We start from the raw sequence: 17,004 nt of genomic DNA, 5'->3' as shown, positions 1-17,004 counted from the left end.
GCTCTTGGGGCACCCAGTGCCCAAACCTGCTCGGGGCACCAGCACCCAAACCTGCTCGGGGCACCCAGCACCCAAACCTGCTCGGGGCACCCAGCACCCAAACCTGCTCAGGGTGAATGTCACCACAGGCTGGGAGAGCTGCTGAGGGTGTCCAGAGAAACTCAGAGCAGGCTCCGGGCTGCTGTGCTGAACATGACCTGAAAATTATATATTTTTATATTTTTTTATATTTTTTAATTTATATATATATATATATATATATATATATATATATATATATATATGTGTGTGTGTGTATATGTGTACATAGATATGTTAAATAATAGATATAAATATACATATAATATATATGACCTGGAAATTATATATATATATAGTATTATTATTATTTATTTATATATGTATATATACATGTATGTGTCTAAATATATATGTGTGTATATATATGTATGTAGGTATATTAAATAATATATAAAATATACATATATTTTTTATATATATGTATATATGACCTGAAAATTATATATAAATATATATAAATTATATATAAATTTATATATGTATATACATATGTATATGTACATATATTAAATAATATCTATAAATATATAAATTATATGTTAAATATATATTAAATATATATATGACCTGAAAATTCTATACAATATATGTAGAATATATATATATGTGACCTGAGATTATATAATATATAAGAAATTCAAACATAAATATATTATATAATAGTTAGTATTTTTATATATTTATATATAAATTATATAAATATTATTCTATATAAAATATATACATATAAAATAAATTTTGGCTTATTATCAACCAAATTTCCCACATCACTGGCACTTCCTCCTGATCACAGAGGTTGCACGGACCTTACAGTTAGAATTCTTTATTTTTACCATTCCCTGGCTGTTTTTTTCTCCTCCCAGTCCTTGCAGTCAGTTAGAATTCTTTATTTTTGCCATTCCCTGGCTGCGTTTTTCTCCTCCCAGTCCTTGCAGTCAGTTAGAATTCTTTATTTTTACCATTCCCTGGCTGTTTTTTTCTCCTCCCAGTCCTTGCAGTCAGTTAGAATTCTTTATTTTTACAATTCCCTGGCTGTGTTTCTCTCCCCTCAGACCTCATATTCCTGTCAGCAAGTTGGTGGTTTCTGAGTCTTACGACTCCTACATCAGCAGAAGCTACCAAGTGACGAAGGAAATCATCAGTGAATGTAAAGGCAAAGGTGAGTGAGTGCTGCAGAGGGGGTGGCAATTCCAACATTCCTGAATTATTTCTCTCTTAGAGGATAAATTCCCAGCCCTGAATCTCCCATCCTCTCTCCCAGAACCATTGGAAAGTCCTGAGCTATAATTTCAGATAAACTCCTCTTACAAGAGAGGGCCAGAAAGTCAAATGGCAGAATTATTTTAGGGATCCCGACTCATTGGAATGATAGGAATTTATTCCCAAGGGAATAAATGGAAATTCCCAAGAGAATTCACTTATTCCCTTCGGAATTGTTTTGCAGATACATCACCTTAAGAGCGGGCCAGAAAGTCAAATGGCAGAATTATTTTAGGAATCCTGACCCATTGAAGTGATAGGAATTTATTCCCAAGGGAATAAATGAATTATTTTCCAGATACATCACCTTACAAGAGAGTTCCATAAAGTCAAATAGCAGAATTATTTTAGGAATCCTGACCCATTGAAGTGATAGGAATTTATTCCCAAGGGAATAAATGAATTGTTTTTTAGATACATCACCCTACAAGAGAGGGCCATAAAGTTAAACAGCAGAATTATTTTAGGGATCCCATTGCAATGATGGGAATTTATTCCCAAGGGAGTAAATGAATTATTTTTAAATACATCACCTTACAAGAGAGGTCCATAAAGTTAAATAGCAGAATTATTTTAGGGATCCTTACCCACTGGAGTGATAGGAATTTATTCCCAAGGGAATAAATGAATTCTTTTCCAGATACATCACTTTACAAGTCAAGGCCAGAAAGTTAAATAGCAGAATTATTTTAGGGATCCCATTGGAATGATGGGAATTTATTCCCAAGGGATTAGATGAATTATTTTTCAGATATACTTCTCTTACAAGAGAGATCCATAAAGTTAAACAGCAGAATTATTTTAGGGATTCCATTGGAATGGTGGGAATTTATTTATTATTTGCCCTCTGCTGTGTGTTCCCACCACTAAATGGGACATTTTCCCTCCCCTATCCAAGCCCCTCCTCCAACTTATATTTCCATAAAAACCTTAGAACATTTCTCCAAACACAATATTGATTTTTTTTAAAAAACCTCTAACTGTTATTGTTGATTCTGAGAATCCCTAAATTCTGTCGTTTTCACAGATTTCCTCTCGCTGACCTGACTCTGCATTCTAAGCTTTGATTTTAATGGTTTGCACGCAAAAATTCAAAAGCACAGTGGGGCATTGCTTGTGAAGGATCTCAGAAATGGAAATGCAGAGCTGCCACTGTGCAAAGCCAGCAAGTGAAATTAAAGTGTTTGTTGTAACAGGAATTAATTTTTGCGTAGGCAAAAAGCATCTGCTTCCCAACACAGCTGAAACCTCACTGGAATTCTTGTTTTCTCCAGAAAGCATTTTCAAACCAAGTAGGAATGAGTTAAGCACTACCCTGAAAACTGAGAAATGCTCTAAACATGTTAACAAATCTCATTTTCCCCTTCATTCACTCTTGTATTTGTGGGGTGCCCCGTGGCAGGGCGGAATGATGAATGTGACTCTGTGTTCTCAAAAGGCTGATATTTATATTATATTATATTATATTATATTATATTATATTATATTAATTATATTATATTATATTATATTAATTATATTATATTATATTATATTAATTATATTATATTAATTATATTATATTAATTATATTATACTAAAGAATACAGAAAGGATACAGACAAAAGGCTAAAAAGATAATAATGCAGATTCGTGACTCTTTCCAGAGTCCCTACACAGCTTGGCGCTGATTGGACGAAGAGTCAAAACAATTCCCATGAAACCAATAAAACAATCTCCAAACACATTCCAAAGCAGCAAAACACAGGAGAAGCAAATCAGATAATTATTGTTTTCCTTTTTCTCTGAGGCTTCTCAGCTTCCTAGGAGAGAAATCCTGGGCAAAAGGGATTTTTCAGAGGATGTGACAGCGACAATTCACAGCTTGATGTGTTGTTGTAGGATAAAGTGTTTTAAAAGGCTGCTTGATCTGGGGCACCAGCCCCTAAACCTGGCTTTGGGTCCCTCCTCAGGCTGTGTTTTGTAGGAGTGACAGGGGTGGGACAGTGGGGACAGAAAGAGATGGGAGATCTCTGGAGCCAGGGCTGGGAATTTGGGGTTTATTGCAAAGGGCCTGGGTGCAGGGCCCTGCTGGGAGCTGCCAGCCACAGCTCAGAGCAGCCCCAAAGAGGGAGAGAGAGGTAAAGAGAGTGGTAAAGAGGATGAGAGAGTGAGGAAAAGAGAGAAAGGTTCCCGTTCCAATGCAATAAATTATCTTCTGTTTTGGATATTCTAATCCTCACTAACCAATCTAGTACAATACACAAATCCTGCAGCATTTACATGCAGCCTGTAAGAATCATTACATCACCACACTGTGTTACATTTTAAACCCTAATATCTCCTCTTTGGGCCCCTTCTGCCAAGCTGTAGGGTCTGCCCTGACCCTTGGGCCTGTCTGCAAGCAGAGGGTGTTGTTCCATCAAAAGGGGATCACCTTCAGCCAGCCACACCATTGTTTCCCAGTTGTTCAGTAACTGAGGGATCTCAAAGCTTGCTTTCATTTCAATCTCGCTTATAGTTTCCATATTCTCAGAATCTTTTGCCAGGCAATGATATTGATAAGGCTTTCCTGTTTCACCTTCCCCAACAGTGTTTCTCATTTTATTTCAGGAAATAACATCCTGATCGTGGCTCATGCCTCCTCCCTGGAGGCCTGCACCTGCCAGCTCCAGGGGCTGTCACCCCAGAACTCCAAGGATTTTGTACAGATGGTCCGAAAGGTGAGGGCCAGCAGGGACAAAACCAAGTGGAGATCTGCTGGAGCAGGGCTTGGTCTGACATGGACTCATTTCAGGAGTCAGGAGGGTGAGGGAGAAGGGTTTGAGAGGCTGGGGCAGAGTGTGGGGTCAGGGACCCTCCTGAGATGGGTGTGCAGGGACAGTTTGTGCTTTGTGGGGTCAGGTGCCCACCTGAGAAGGGTTTGCTGGGAGCCTTTTGGGTTTGTGGGGTCAGGTGCCCACCTGAGCTGCAGGAACATCCATATCCCCCCAAAATTCAAACAAAACAGGAACAAAAATGTTCCTGAGCTGCAGGAACATCCACATTTCCCCCAAAGCTGTGCTGGTTTGGGACCACACTTGCTTTGAGCTGGTCCCTGTTTAAACCTACATCCCATTTAAACCTACATCCCATTCAAAACTGCTTTCTTAAACCTACATTTCATTCAAACCTACATTCTTAAAAGTACATTCTTAAACTTACATTCTTAAAGCTACATTTCATTCAAAACTGCCTTTTTAAAACTACATTTTTAAAACTACATTTCATTCGTAACTACATTCTTGAAACTACAATTCCATTCAAAGCTACATTTTTAGAACAACATTTTTAAAACTACATTCCATTCAACACTACATTTTTAAAACTACATTCTTAAAACTACATTCCTTTCAAAACTACATTCTTAAACATACACTTTTAAAACTGCATTTCATTCAAAACTACATTCTCAAACCTACATTTTTGAAACTACATTGCATTCAAACCTCCATTCTTAAACCTACATTCTTAAAAGTACATTCTTAAACTTCATTCTTAAAGCTACGTTTCATTCAAAACTACCTTTTTAAAACTACATTTTTAAAACTGCATTCCATTCAAAACTACATTCTTAAACCTACATTTTTGAAACTACATTCCATTCAAAACTACATTTTTAAAGCTACATTCTTAAGACTATATTGCATTCAAACCTACATTCTTAAAACTACCTTCTTAAAACAACATTTTTAAAACTGCGTTCTTAAAGCTACATTTTTAAAGCTACGTTCCATTCAAAACTACATTTTTAAACCCACATTCCAAGGGTATAATCTGTTTTGGTTTTTTTTTTTTTGTGGTGCGCAGCCTGTCAATCACCATCTGAAAATGGACTTTGGGAGAGGGAAAGAGAGCAAAAAAGGGTGAAATCCTGGAGTGGCCCAGCAGGGTCTCACCCCTGGGATGGGTATTGTTATGTTTGCTTAATTATTTCATCATTAAAAAAAACTAAATAATATTAAAAGTAGTAACAATTTGAATGAAATAGTTTAGAAAATATATAAACAAGGGATAATTTGGTTCAAATAATAGTGCATAAGCAAAAACAACCGCGGGGTACGGAGGGCAGGGTTCAGTGACCCTTGCCACCTCACGTACGAGCTTGCTGAGTGGAAATCACTTCTTACATGCCGTGTGTCAATGCCATCTCCTCCTATTTTCGGTTTGTCACTTTTCTGTTTCTACTTTCTTCACTACTTTTACTACGCACGTGCCACCATATTACCACGCCTGAGTGGGTCGCTGCTGGTGAGAGAGAGACGGTGAATCTTGTTTCTTGATCAGAAGGCTGATTTATTATATATTATATAGAATACATTATGACTATGCTAAATAGAATATACAGAGAGGTTTGCAGAGCTGCTAAGCTAGCTAGAATAGATAGAAAGAATCCATAACAAAGTTTTGCCCAAGGACTCAGTCCCCTAGCTTGCACTGGTGATTGGCCCTTAATTATAAACATAGAAAATGAGCCAATCAAGAGACCCCTGTTACATTCCACAGCATCTGACAATAATTGTTTACCTTCCCTTCTGAGGCCTCTGACCTCCCGAAGACACAGAAATCCGAAAGAAAGGATTTCTGTGAAGAAATGTCTGCGACACCACCACTCGGTTTGGCGGTCGCACAAGTCTTTGGGGGTGGTCACTGATGAAGGCTCTGTAGTCTTCTTCGCTGTCCTTTAATTCACCTTTGGGTTACACATGCGCACCAAGCCAGTACAATGTAAGCCAAGAATAACGTATCACTGCATCTACATATCAAAGCAATAAGTCCCTTACAATTAGCATTTTCTTGGACCCAACCAGGTTCTTGGTCATTTTTAGCAACTGTATCTTCAGCTTCTTTCCTGTGGTCTTTGAGAACATCTGCTGAGAATGGGGGGTTGTCGCTGTCTCGGCTGTTTCTGATGGCCTGGAAAGGCTCGGGGTGGTCTTGGCCAGCCCGCGCTCCAAAGGACGAAAAGAGTCTTCAGGTTTTTTCTCGGTCTTCAGTGTTTATTAGTTTTTATCTACAAGATTTTCTCTTGGCCCGACAGAGGTCTGCACAGCAGCCAGCCATGGGCACACTGAGAGCCCCCGGGGCGGTCACTTATCTTTATACCCAAAACTACGTATACAATATTTACCTATTTTCCCCAATGCCTTTCACCCTTATTAACCAGTGCACTTTTAGCAAGAACCAATCCCAAAGTGCCACCACCACCACAGAAGATGGAGGCCAAGAAGAAGAAGAAGAAGGACAGGACACGCCCCAATTCCTCCATCTTGCTTCTCCAGACCCCCCTGTACAGAAATCCTAAACCCTGTGTCTCACACTCTAATTAACTTATCCCTTCACCATTTACCCCAGTGAGATCCTCCCATCCTCACACAGGTGTCTCCCGTGCAGGATCAAAGTGCAGCCACCAGACACTTCTGGCAACATTCCAGGACCTCCGAGCCCCCCAAGGGTGGTCTCGGTGACTCTGCACCTCCATCCTGAGGTGCTGAGATCCCACAGGGGGTGGGTGGAGCCCCTCCTTTCCCTCTCTTCTTTGGCATTACAACTTTTAACTATTACCTGGTTTATTATTCTCAAATATTAATTACTGTATCACTATTGATTACTGTTTCAATTTCTATCAGCACGAATCATACCTATTTATCACAGTATGGATCCCTTGGGATTACCCAGCTCAATCCCTGCTGTTTTCCTGAATTCCCACCTCTCTCCTCACAGATTCCCTACCTGGGCTTCTGCTCCTGTGAAGAGCTGGGGGACACCGGCGTGTGGCAGCTCACAGACCCCCCCATCCTCCCTCTCACCCATGGACCCACCGGGGGCTTTAACTGGAGAGAAACGCTCCTGCAGGAGTAGGAGCACCAGCAAGGACAGCCCTGCCCAGCTGGACAATGCCTCTTCTTCCTCCTCTTCATCACCTTCCTCCTTGTGTTTTATTGCCAGCAGGAAAAACCCTCCTCACCCGTCCCGCGCATCCCACACGGCCGCGGCCCTGCAAAAAGTCTTTTTTTAACTTAAATGAGCTGCGAATCGGCTCCTTTACAACAAAACGGGCTGAGTTGAGGGGGGAGAAAAATAAATTAAAATACAGCTCGAGTGCTCTTGCACAGCTCGGGGTTGGTTTCCTCACCTTGAAGGAGCTCTGGTGACACTTTCGCTGTGGGGACAATGAGGATGTGGCAGGCAGGATGCTGGGGTGGTTTTGTCACTGCTGTTTTTGCAGCCTTGTTCAGCACCTCGTGCTTGCTCCACTCCCAGCCCCCAAGCCCTCAGCGCCTCGCAGGAAAATCAAAAAATTCAAAAAAAATCCTTCCTCAAAGCTGGAAATGAGTCCAGGGTTGTCTCTGCGGGCTGCACCAGGATATTCCTCTCCTCTGAGTGCTGAAAATGTGCTGGATTTGTGCAGAAATTGGTTGATATTCATGAAAATAAGAGATTGGTTGATATTAAAGAAAATAAGTGATGGGTTGATATTCAGGAAAATTCTGCATGTGAAAAATTCTGAATTCCAAATTTCACACCGGTTACAGGTGAGGTTTGAGCATCAAAAGTCAGCACAACCCCCAAACCCTCAGCACCTCACAGGAAAATCAAAAAATTCAAAAAAATCCTTCCCCAAGGCTGGAAATGAGTCCAGGGTTGCCTCTGCTGTTCCTCTGAGCAAAGATGGGAGTGCTCAAAATGTGCTGGATATTGTGCAGAGATTTGGTTGATATGAAGGAAAATCAGAGATTTGTTGATATTCAGGAAAATAAGAGATTGATTGATATTCATGAAAATAAGAGGTTGACTGATATTAAGGAAAATAAGAGGTTGATTGATATTAAGGAAAATTCTGTACATTAAAAATTCCAAATTTCACACTGGTTACAGGTGAGGTTTGAGCTTCAAAAGTCAGCACAACCCCCAAACCCTCAGCACCTCCCAGAAAAATCAAAAAAATCAAAAAAATCCTTCCCCAAAGCTGGAAATGAGTCCAGGGTTACCTCTGCAGGCTGTTCCTCTGAGCAAAGATGGGAGTGCTCAAAATGTGCTGGATATTGTGCAGAGATTTGGTTGGTGTTAAGGAAAATAAGAGATTTGTTGATATTCATGAAAATAAGAGATTGGTTGATATTAAAGAAAATAAGTGATGGGTTGATATTCAGGAAAATTCTGCATGTGAAAAATTCTGAATTCCAAATTTCACACCGGTTACAGGTGAGGTTTGAGCATCAAAAGTCAGCACAACCCCCAAACCCTCAGCACCTCACAGGAAAATCAAAAAATTCAAAAAAATCCTTCCCCAAGGCTGGAAATGAGTCCAGGGTTGCCTCTGCTGTTCCTCTGAGCAAAGATGGGAGTGCTCAAAATGTGCTGGATATTGTGCAGAGATTTGGTTGATATGAAGGAAAATCAGAGATTTGTTGATATTCAGGAAAATAAGAGATTGATTGATATTCATGAAAATAAGAGGTTGACTGATATTAAGGAAAATGAGAGATTGGTTGATATTCAGGAAAATTCTGTACATTAAAAATTCCAAATTTCACAGCGGTTACAGGTGAGGTTTGAGCTTCAAAAGTCAGCACAACCCCCAAACCCTCAGCACCTCCCAGAAAAATCAAAAAAATCAAAAAAATCCTTCCCCAAAGCTGGAAATGAGTCCAGGGTTACCTCTGCAGGCTGTTCCTCTGAGCAAAGATGGGATTGCTCAAAATGTGCTGGATATTGTGCAGAGATTTGGTTGGTGTTAAGGAAAATAAGAGATTTGTTGATATTCATGAAAATAAGAGATTGGTTGATATTAAAGAAAATAAGTGATGGGTTGATATTCAGGAAAATTCTGCATGTGAAAAATTCTGAATTCCAAATTTCACACCGGTTACAGGTGAGGTTTGAGCATCAAAAGTCAGCACAACCCCCAAACCCTCAGCACCTCACAGGAAAATCAAAAAATTCAAAAAAATCCTTCCCCAAGGCTGGAAATGAGTCCAGGGTTGCCTCTGCTGTTCCTCTGAGCAAAGATGGGAGTGCTCAAAATGTGCTGGATATTGTGCAGAGATTTGGTTGATATGAAGGAAAATCAGAGATTTGTTGATATTCAGGAAAATAAGAGATTGATTGATATTCATGAAAATAAGAGGTTGACTGATATTAAGGAAAATGAGAGATTGGTTGATATTCAGGAAAATTCTGTACATTAAAAATTCCAAATTTCACAGCGGTTACAGGTGAGGTTTGAGCTTCAAAAGTCAGCACAACCCCCAAACCCTCAGCACCTCCCAGAAAAATCAAAAAAATCAAAAAAATCCTTCCCCAAAGCTGGAAATGAGTCCAGGGTTACCTCTGCAGGCTGTTCCTCTGAGCAAAGATGGGAGTGCTCAAAATGTGCTGGATATTGTGCAGAGATTTGGTTGGTGTTAAGGAAAATAAGAGATTTGTTGATATTCATGAAAATAAGAGATTGGTTGATATTAAAGAAAATAAGTGATGGGTTGATATTCAGGAAAATTCTGCATGTGAAAAATTCTGAATTCCAAATTTCACACCGGTTACAGGTGAGGTTTGAGCATCAAAAATCAGCACAACCCCCAAACCCTCAGCACCTCACAGGAAAATCAAAAAATTCAAAAAAATCCTTCCCCAAGGCTGGAAATGAGTCCAGGGTCGCCTCTGCTGTTCCTCTGAGCAAAGATGGGAGTGCTCAAAATGTGCTGGATATTGTGCAGAGATTTGGTTGATGTTAAGGAAAATAAGAGATTTGTTGATATTCATGAAAATAAGAGATTGGTTGATATTAAAGAAAATAAGAGATGGGTTGATATTCAGGAAAATTCTGTACATTAAAAATTCCAAATTTCATACTGGTTACAGGTGAAGTTTGGGCATCAAAAGTCAGCACAACAAAAGCTGGGAGGGATTTCTTTGAAGTGGGAATAAAAGAAGCCTTTTCCAACCAAATCTGAGGGATTTAGGAGGTTCAGATTTGGGTTTTTAGTCCTTTATTTTGATTATTGGAATCCACCTGTGTCCACAGGTTTGTGCTGTTAAATTCCCTTCAGAAGGCTTTATAAAAGCCCTTTATAAAAACCCTTTATAAAAACCCTTTATAAAAACCCTTTATAAAAGGGTTTTTTCCCCTTTTATATTGGGATTTTTGTACTGGCCATTCACCAGAAAGAATTGGTAGGGAGCAAACCCCAAAAAGAGGAAAAATTTGGGATGGAGCAAAACCCAAAAGAGAAAATTGGGATGGAGAAAACCCCAAAAAGAGGAGAAACACTTGGATGCAGAAAACCCCAAAAGAGGAGAAAATTGGGATGGGATAAACCCCAAAGGAGGAGAAAAAATTGGGATGGAGCAAATCCCAAAAAGAGGAGAAAATTGGGAGGGAAGAACAACTGGGCTGGAGAAACAATTGGGATGGAGCAAACCCCAAGAGAGGAGAAAATTGGGATGGAGCAAACCCCAAAAAGAGGAGAAACAATTGGGATGGAACAAAATCCAAAAGAGGAGGAAATTGGGATGGAGCAAACCTCAAAAAGAGGAGAAAATTGGGATAAAAATAACCCAAAAAGAGGAGAAAATTGGGATGGAATAAACCCCGAAAGAGGAGAAAATTGGGATGGAAAAAAACCGCAGAGGATGAGAAAAAAATGGGATGGAGCAAATCCCAAAAGAGAAGAAATTTGGGATGGAGAAAACCCCAAAGGAGGAGAAAAAATGGGATGGAGAAAACCCCAAAAGAGGAAAAAATTGGGATGGAACAAACCCCAAAAGAGGAGAAAATTGGGAGGGAGCAAACTCCAAAAGAGCAGAAAATTGGGATGGAGCAAACCTCAAAAAGAGGAGAAAATTGGGATGGAAATAAACCCCAAAAAAAGGAGAAACAACTGGGATGAAGCAAGCCCCAAAAGAGGAGAAAATTGGGAGGGAGAAACAATTGGGATGGAACAAACCCCAAAAGAGGGAAAAAAAAGGGATGGAGCAAAAGCCAAAAGAGAAAATTGGGAGGGAGCAAACTCCAAAAGAGGAGAAAATTGGGGTGGAACAAACCCCAAAAAGAGGGCAAACAATTGGGATGCAGCAAACCCCAGAAAAGAGAAACAATTGGGATGGAAATAACCCCAAAAGAGGAGAAAATTGGGATGGAAAAAACCCCAAAAAAAGGAGGAAAAAATTGGGATGAATCAAATAACCCGAAAGAGGAGAAAATTGGGATGGAATAAACCCCGAAAGAGGAGAAAATTGGGATGGAAAAAAACCGCAGAGGATGAGAAAAAAATGGGATGGAGCAAATCCCAAAAGAGAAGAAATTTGGGATGGAGAAAACCCCAAAGGAGGAGAAAAAAATTGGGATGGAGAAAACCCCAAAAGAGGAAAAAATTGGGATGGAACAAACCCCAAAAGAGGAGAAAATTGGGAGGGAGCAAACGCCAAAAGAGCAGAAAATTGGGATGGAGCAAACCTCAAAAAGAGGAGAAAATTGGGATGGAAATAAACCCCAAAAAAAGGAGAAACAACTGGGATGAAGCAAGCCCCAAAAGAGGAGAAAATTGGGAGGGAGAAACAATTGGGATGGAACAAACCCCAAAAGAGGGAAAAAAAAGGGATGGAGCAAAAGCCAAAAGAGAAAATTGGGAGGGAGCAAACTCCAAAAGAGGAGAAAATTGGGGTGGAACAAACCCCAAAAAGAGGGCAAACAATTGGGATGCAGCAAACCCCAGAAAAGAGAAACAATTGGGATGGAAATAACCCCAAAAGAGGAGAAAATTGGGATGGAAAAAACCCCAAAAAAAGGAGGAAAAAATTGGGATGAATCAAATAACCCGAAAGAGGAGAAAATTGGGATGGAATAAACCCCGAAAGAGGAGAAAATTGGGATGGAAAAAAACCCCAGAGGATGAGAAAAAAATGGGATGGAGCAAATCCCAAAAGAGAAGAAATTTGGGATGGAGAAAACCCCAAAGGAGGAGAAAAAAATTGGGATGGAGAAAACCCCAAAAGAGGAAAAAATTGGGATGGAACAAACCCCAAAAGAGGAGAAAAAATTGGGAGGGAGCAAACTCCAAGAGACGAGAAACAACTGGGATGGAACAAACCCCAAAAAAAGGAGAAAATTGGAATGGAAAAAAAAAAAAAAAACAAAAAAAGGAGAAAATTGGAATGGAAAAAAAAACCAAAAAAGGAGAAAATTGGAATGGAAAAAAAAAACCAAAAAAAGGAGAAAATTGGAATGGAAAAAAACCCCCAAAAAAAGGGGAAAATTGGGCAGGAGCAAACCCAGAGGGGCTGAGCTCAGTTTTGAGCCCATCCTGGCCATGATCCCAGCTATTCCCACAATCCACAGGATAAAAATCCCATTATTTCTACTTTTAGGAGTGTGTGACACCCCTTAGGCCGCTGATAAGAGCTTTATTCCAGCAGGGATGGAACTGAAAAGTCAGGGAGAAAATTCAGGACAGGGAAAATAAAAACCCCAACCTGCTCCTGTGTGGTTTGATTGCTGTCAGGTTCGTTTTTAATTGTCATTTCAATTATTTTTTTTGCTGTGTACAGACATTCTGAAGAGCATTTCTGGCTTGTTGTCCTCCGTGCAAAAAAAAAAAAAAAAAAAATTAAATTAAATATTTGACAATCACACTGAAAAAATTGAGAAAAAATTTGGTTGTTGAGGCGTGTGAATTCTCCAGATTTTTTTTTTTTTTTTGTGTAAAAATTTGGGGCAGGAAATATTGCTGTGTTTTAATATTTATTTATCTTAGATCCTGCTGGAGTTGAGTAATATTAAAAGGAGATTTTTAGGAGCATTAAACAGAGAGGGAGCAAAAGCTGGATGTACAATTTGAGTGGTGTCAGCTGCTCTTTGATACAGAAATAAATAAAAAATATAGAAATAAATAAAAAAGGTGTTCTGGTTGAGGAGGTAGATGTTAAAATACTCTTCTTTAAAATATATATAGATAGATATATTTTTGGATGTTGGGGAAATATTTTGACAATTTTGGTCTTGTCTTGAATTAGGTGTCAGGGAGAAAAATCTTATTTTCTTCAGCATTTTGAGTTTTCTTGGGGGTTTTGTGTTGAGCGGTGTTAAAAGGGCTTTTTGGGTGGAAAAAAAGAGAAAAAATATTCCTTTTAAATTTATAATTGAGAGTTGAGAAGACAAAAGGATTGCTGCTGCATTTTCACCCCATTAATGAGGATTTAATGCTGATTAATGTGGATTTAATGCTGATTAATGTGGATTTAATGTCACTCCCGTGGTTTGTCCCACAACATTAAATTTTAGCACTCCAAAATCTTCCCCTTCACTGTGAGCTGCATCAGATCCCAGCTTTTATTCTAACATCAATTCCCAGCTTTTTCCTTCTCTCCACAATTAAGGAATAATAAAAAAAAAAGCTGCAAGCCTGCCAAGAATAAAGTTAATTTTTATAATTTGCAATGTATGGCTTAGGGAAAAAAAAAAAAAAAAATTAAATTGAGATTTAAGTCAACAGAGCTTTGCTTGTTTATGCAAAATGAGGATGCAGACCGTGGTAATTTCAGTAAAAATTTGGTATTTCCCTTTTCACAGTTTCAGACAGGGGCCAGGGGCCTCTTCTGCTGTGAAATCCCGGTGAATTCAAAGAGATTGGTAAATTTTATCCCCAAGTAATTCCCTGGGTTTGTGGGTTGGTTTAATTTCTTTCAAAAGAGGCGCAGAGGAAGTCACAGGTGGGAGGGATGGAGTCACTGAACAGAAGAAATGCAATTAGCAGTGGCTGTTAATTAACGGCCTGGCTGCAAAATCACTTCTTGCTGCTCCCCACTTCCTCAAATTCATCCCCAGGGACTCCTCATCACCCACAACAGAAAATACTCAGCCAGCTCCTGCATTATTTCTCATTATTTCTGTATTTCCTCAACTCTCAGCCAGCTCCTGCATTATTTCCCATTATTTCTGTATTTCCTCAACTCTCAGCCAGTTCCTGCATTATTTCCCATTATTTCTGTATTTCCTCAACTTTCAGCCAGTTCCTGCATTATTTCTCATTATTTCTGTATTTCCTCAACTCTCAGCCAGTCCCTGCATTATTTCTCATTATTTCTGTATTTCCTCAACTCTCAGCCAGTCCCTGCATTATTTCTCATTATTTCTGTATTTCCTCAACTCTCAGCCAGTTCCTGCATTATTTCTCATTATTTCTGTATTTCCTCAACTTTCATCTCTTCAGACTCGTTGTAGCCAACTTCCCCCTTTCCTTCGGTTTTATTTTTGTTTCGTTTTCACCTCATTGTATCATTCTGTTTATCACGGATTTTGGTTTTTATTTGGTTGTATTTATTTGAGAGGGAAAAAAAAAAAAAAAGAAGCTTGCTGTTTAAAAACCCCAATAATTGTATTGCCAAAACCAGCTGTGATTACCTGTGACATCTGTATTTTTTTATTTTAGGGGTGGGTGGTTGCTTTTAATCTCATTTTTTTGAGTGCTGCCAGCTGTTCAAACAACCACGGCGTTTTAATTTGCTTCTCACATTAAACGGAACTCTCCGAATTCAGACAAAAACATCTCGCAGGTGATTTAATAAAGTTTATTAAATAGGAAGTGCCGAGCACCCTTCCTATTTCACGTTTCCTCCGGAGTGCGGTGGAGTTTTGAGCTGCATTTTTATTTTTTCCTGAGGCTGAAATTCGCTCACTTGACGGCAGATGGCACAAAATCCTCCCAATTCCCGCTCTCAGGGACGGGATTTTCCCTCGGAATTCAGATTTTCCCCGGAATTATTTCACTCTCAGCTCTGGAATTGAAGCCACAACTTTCAAACCAAACTCACTTTTCCCACACGTCTTTCTTAATCTAAGTTTTAATTTTATTCGTTTTGCTTCCAACCCAATTTTATTTCTTTTTTTTTTTTCTTTCAATCCTGTTTTAAATTCACGACCTGCAGCTCTGTTTTGCAGTAAAATTGATTCACGATGACCACAAAAACCACAGATTTATCAACCAAATTCCCCCTGAGTGATGCACCCGAAGTTTCATGGAAATAGATCCTAATAAAAGAGGAATAAAACACACCATTGGTTTATAATTAATTTTGTCCACTTCACTCAAGCACACACAGCTTCTAAAATAAATAATTATCTTATTAAATTCAGTTTATTTTGACTGTAACAGTCCACACCAAATTCTGAGCGGCTCCAAAGGAGGATCTGCCACAGTGCCACAAAAGCGACTTTTATTTTAATCCAGGCATTTAAAATGGGTTTTCAAGCTGCCTTGCCATATCCACGAGTGTCATTTTTATAATCCAGAGATTTAAAAAATGGATTTTAGGATGCCTTGCCACATCCACGAGTGACATTTTTCAATCCGAGGATTTAAAATGGGTTCTCAAACTGCCTTGCCACATCCACAAGTGTCGTTTTTATGATCAAGGCATTTAAAATGGGTTTTAAGCTGCCTTGCCACTTCCACGAGTGACATTTCTCAATCCGAGGATTTAAAATCGACTTTTAACCAGCTTTACCACACCCCTGAGTGACTTTTTTTATTTTTAAATCCAGGGATTTGAAATCGGTTTCAAGCTGCCTTGCCACATCCACGAGCGCCATTGTTTTAATCAAGGGATTTTAAATATTTTTTTTTAAGCTGTCTTGCCATTCCCACGAGTGTTATTTTTATAACCCAGGCATTTAAAATGGGTTTTCAAGCTGCCTTGCCACATCCAGGAGTGCAATTTTTAAATCCAGAGATTTAAAAATGGGTTTTAAGCTGCCCTGCCACTTCCACGAGTGACATATTTTAATCCAGGCATTTAAAATGGGTTTTAAACTGCTTTGACATTTCCACGAGTGACTTTTTTTTGTTTTTTATTTTTTTTTCATAATCCTGGCATTATAAATGGGTTTTAGGCAGCCTTGCCACTTCCACGAGTGACATTTTTGGTTTTTTTAGCCCAGGGAATTTAAATGGGTTTTCAAGCAGCCTTGCCACATCCACAACTGTCATTTTTATAATCCAGGCATTTAAAATGGGTTTTAAGCATCCTTGCCACATCCAGGAGTGTAATTTTTATAATCCAGAGATTTTGAAATGGATTTTAAGATGCCTTGCCACATCTACAAGTGACATTTTTATAATCCAGGCATTTAAAATGGGTTTTTAGGCAGCCTTGCCAGATCCAGATGTGACATTTTTTTAATCCAAGGATTTAAAATGAATTTTGTAAGCAGCCTTGCCACATCCACGAGTGACTTTTTTTTTTTTTTTAATCCAATGATATAATATGGGTTTTTAGGCAGCCTCGCCACTTCCACGAGTGACATTTTTATAATCCAGGCATTTTAAATGGGTTTCAAGCAGCCTTTCCACATGCACAAGTGTCATTTTTATAATCCAGGGATTTAAAATGTTTTTTTGAGCAGCCTTGCCACATCCACGAGTGATATTTTTTAATGCAAGGATTTAAAATGGGTTCTCAAACTGCCTTGCCACATCCTTGCCACATCCACAAGTGTCAATTTTATAATCCAGGCATTTAAAATGGGTTTTTAGGCAGCCTTGCCACTTCCACAATTGACTTTTTTTTTTTTTAATCCAATAATTTAAAATGGGTTTTAAACTGCCTTGCCACGTCCACAAGCGTCATTTTTTATAATCCAGGCATTTA

The 17,004-nt window shown here is 39.0% G+C and overlaps 1 protein-coding gene across 2 annotated transcripts in view; it reads left to right on the top strand.

The window, feature by feature from the left end:
• UBASH3B (ubiquitin associated and SH3 domain containing B) overlaps window positions 1-8,160 on the top strand; it is an 80,122-nt gene extending 71,962 nt beyond the window's left edge. For both annotated transcript variants that reach the window (XM_058819038.1, XM_058819037.1), the window contains exons 12-14: window positions 1,134-1,240; window positions 3,934-4,043; window positions 7,084-8,160. In XM_058819038.1, the coding sequence (XP_058675021.1) occupies window positions 1,134-1,240; window positions 3,934-4,043; window positions 7,084-7,221 (355 nt within the window). In that variant the 3' untranslated portion in view covers window positions 7,222-8,160. The remainder of the gene's footprint in view (window positions 1-1,133; window positions 1,241-3,933; window positions 4,044-7,083) is intronic.
• The last annotated feature ends 8,844 nt before the right edge of the window (window positions 8,161-17,004 follow it).

This window comes from Ammospiza caudacuta, chromosome 23 (genome assembly GCF_027887145.1).
Source record: "Ammospiza caudacuta isolate bAmmCau1 chromosome 23, bAmmCau1.pri, whole genome shotgun sequence".
NCBI classification, from domain to species: domain Eukaryota; kingdom Metazoa; phylum Chordata; class Aves; order Passeriformes; family Passerellidae; genus Ammospiza; species Ammospiza caudacuta.
Note: the sequence above shows the minus strand (reverse complement) of the source record. Positions and strands in the feature narration are given on the sequence as shown.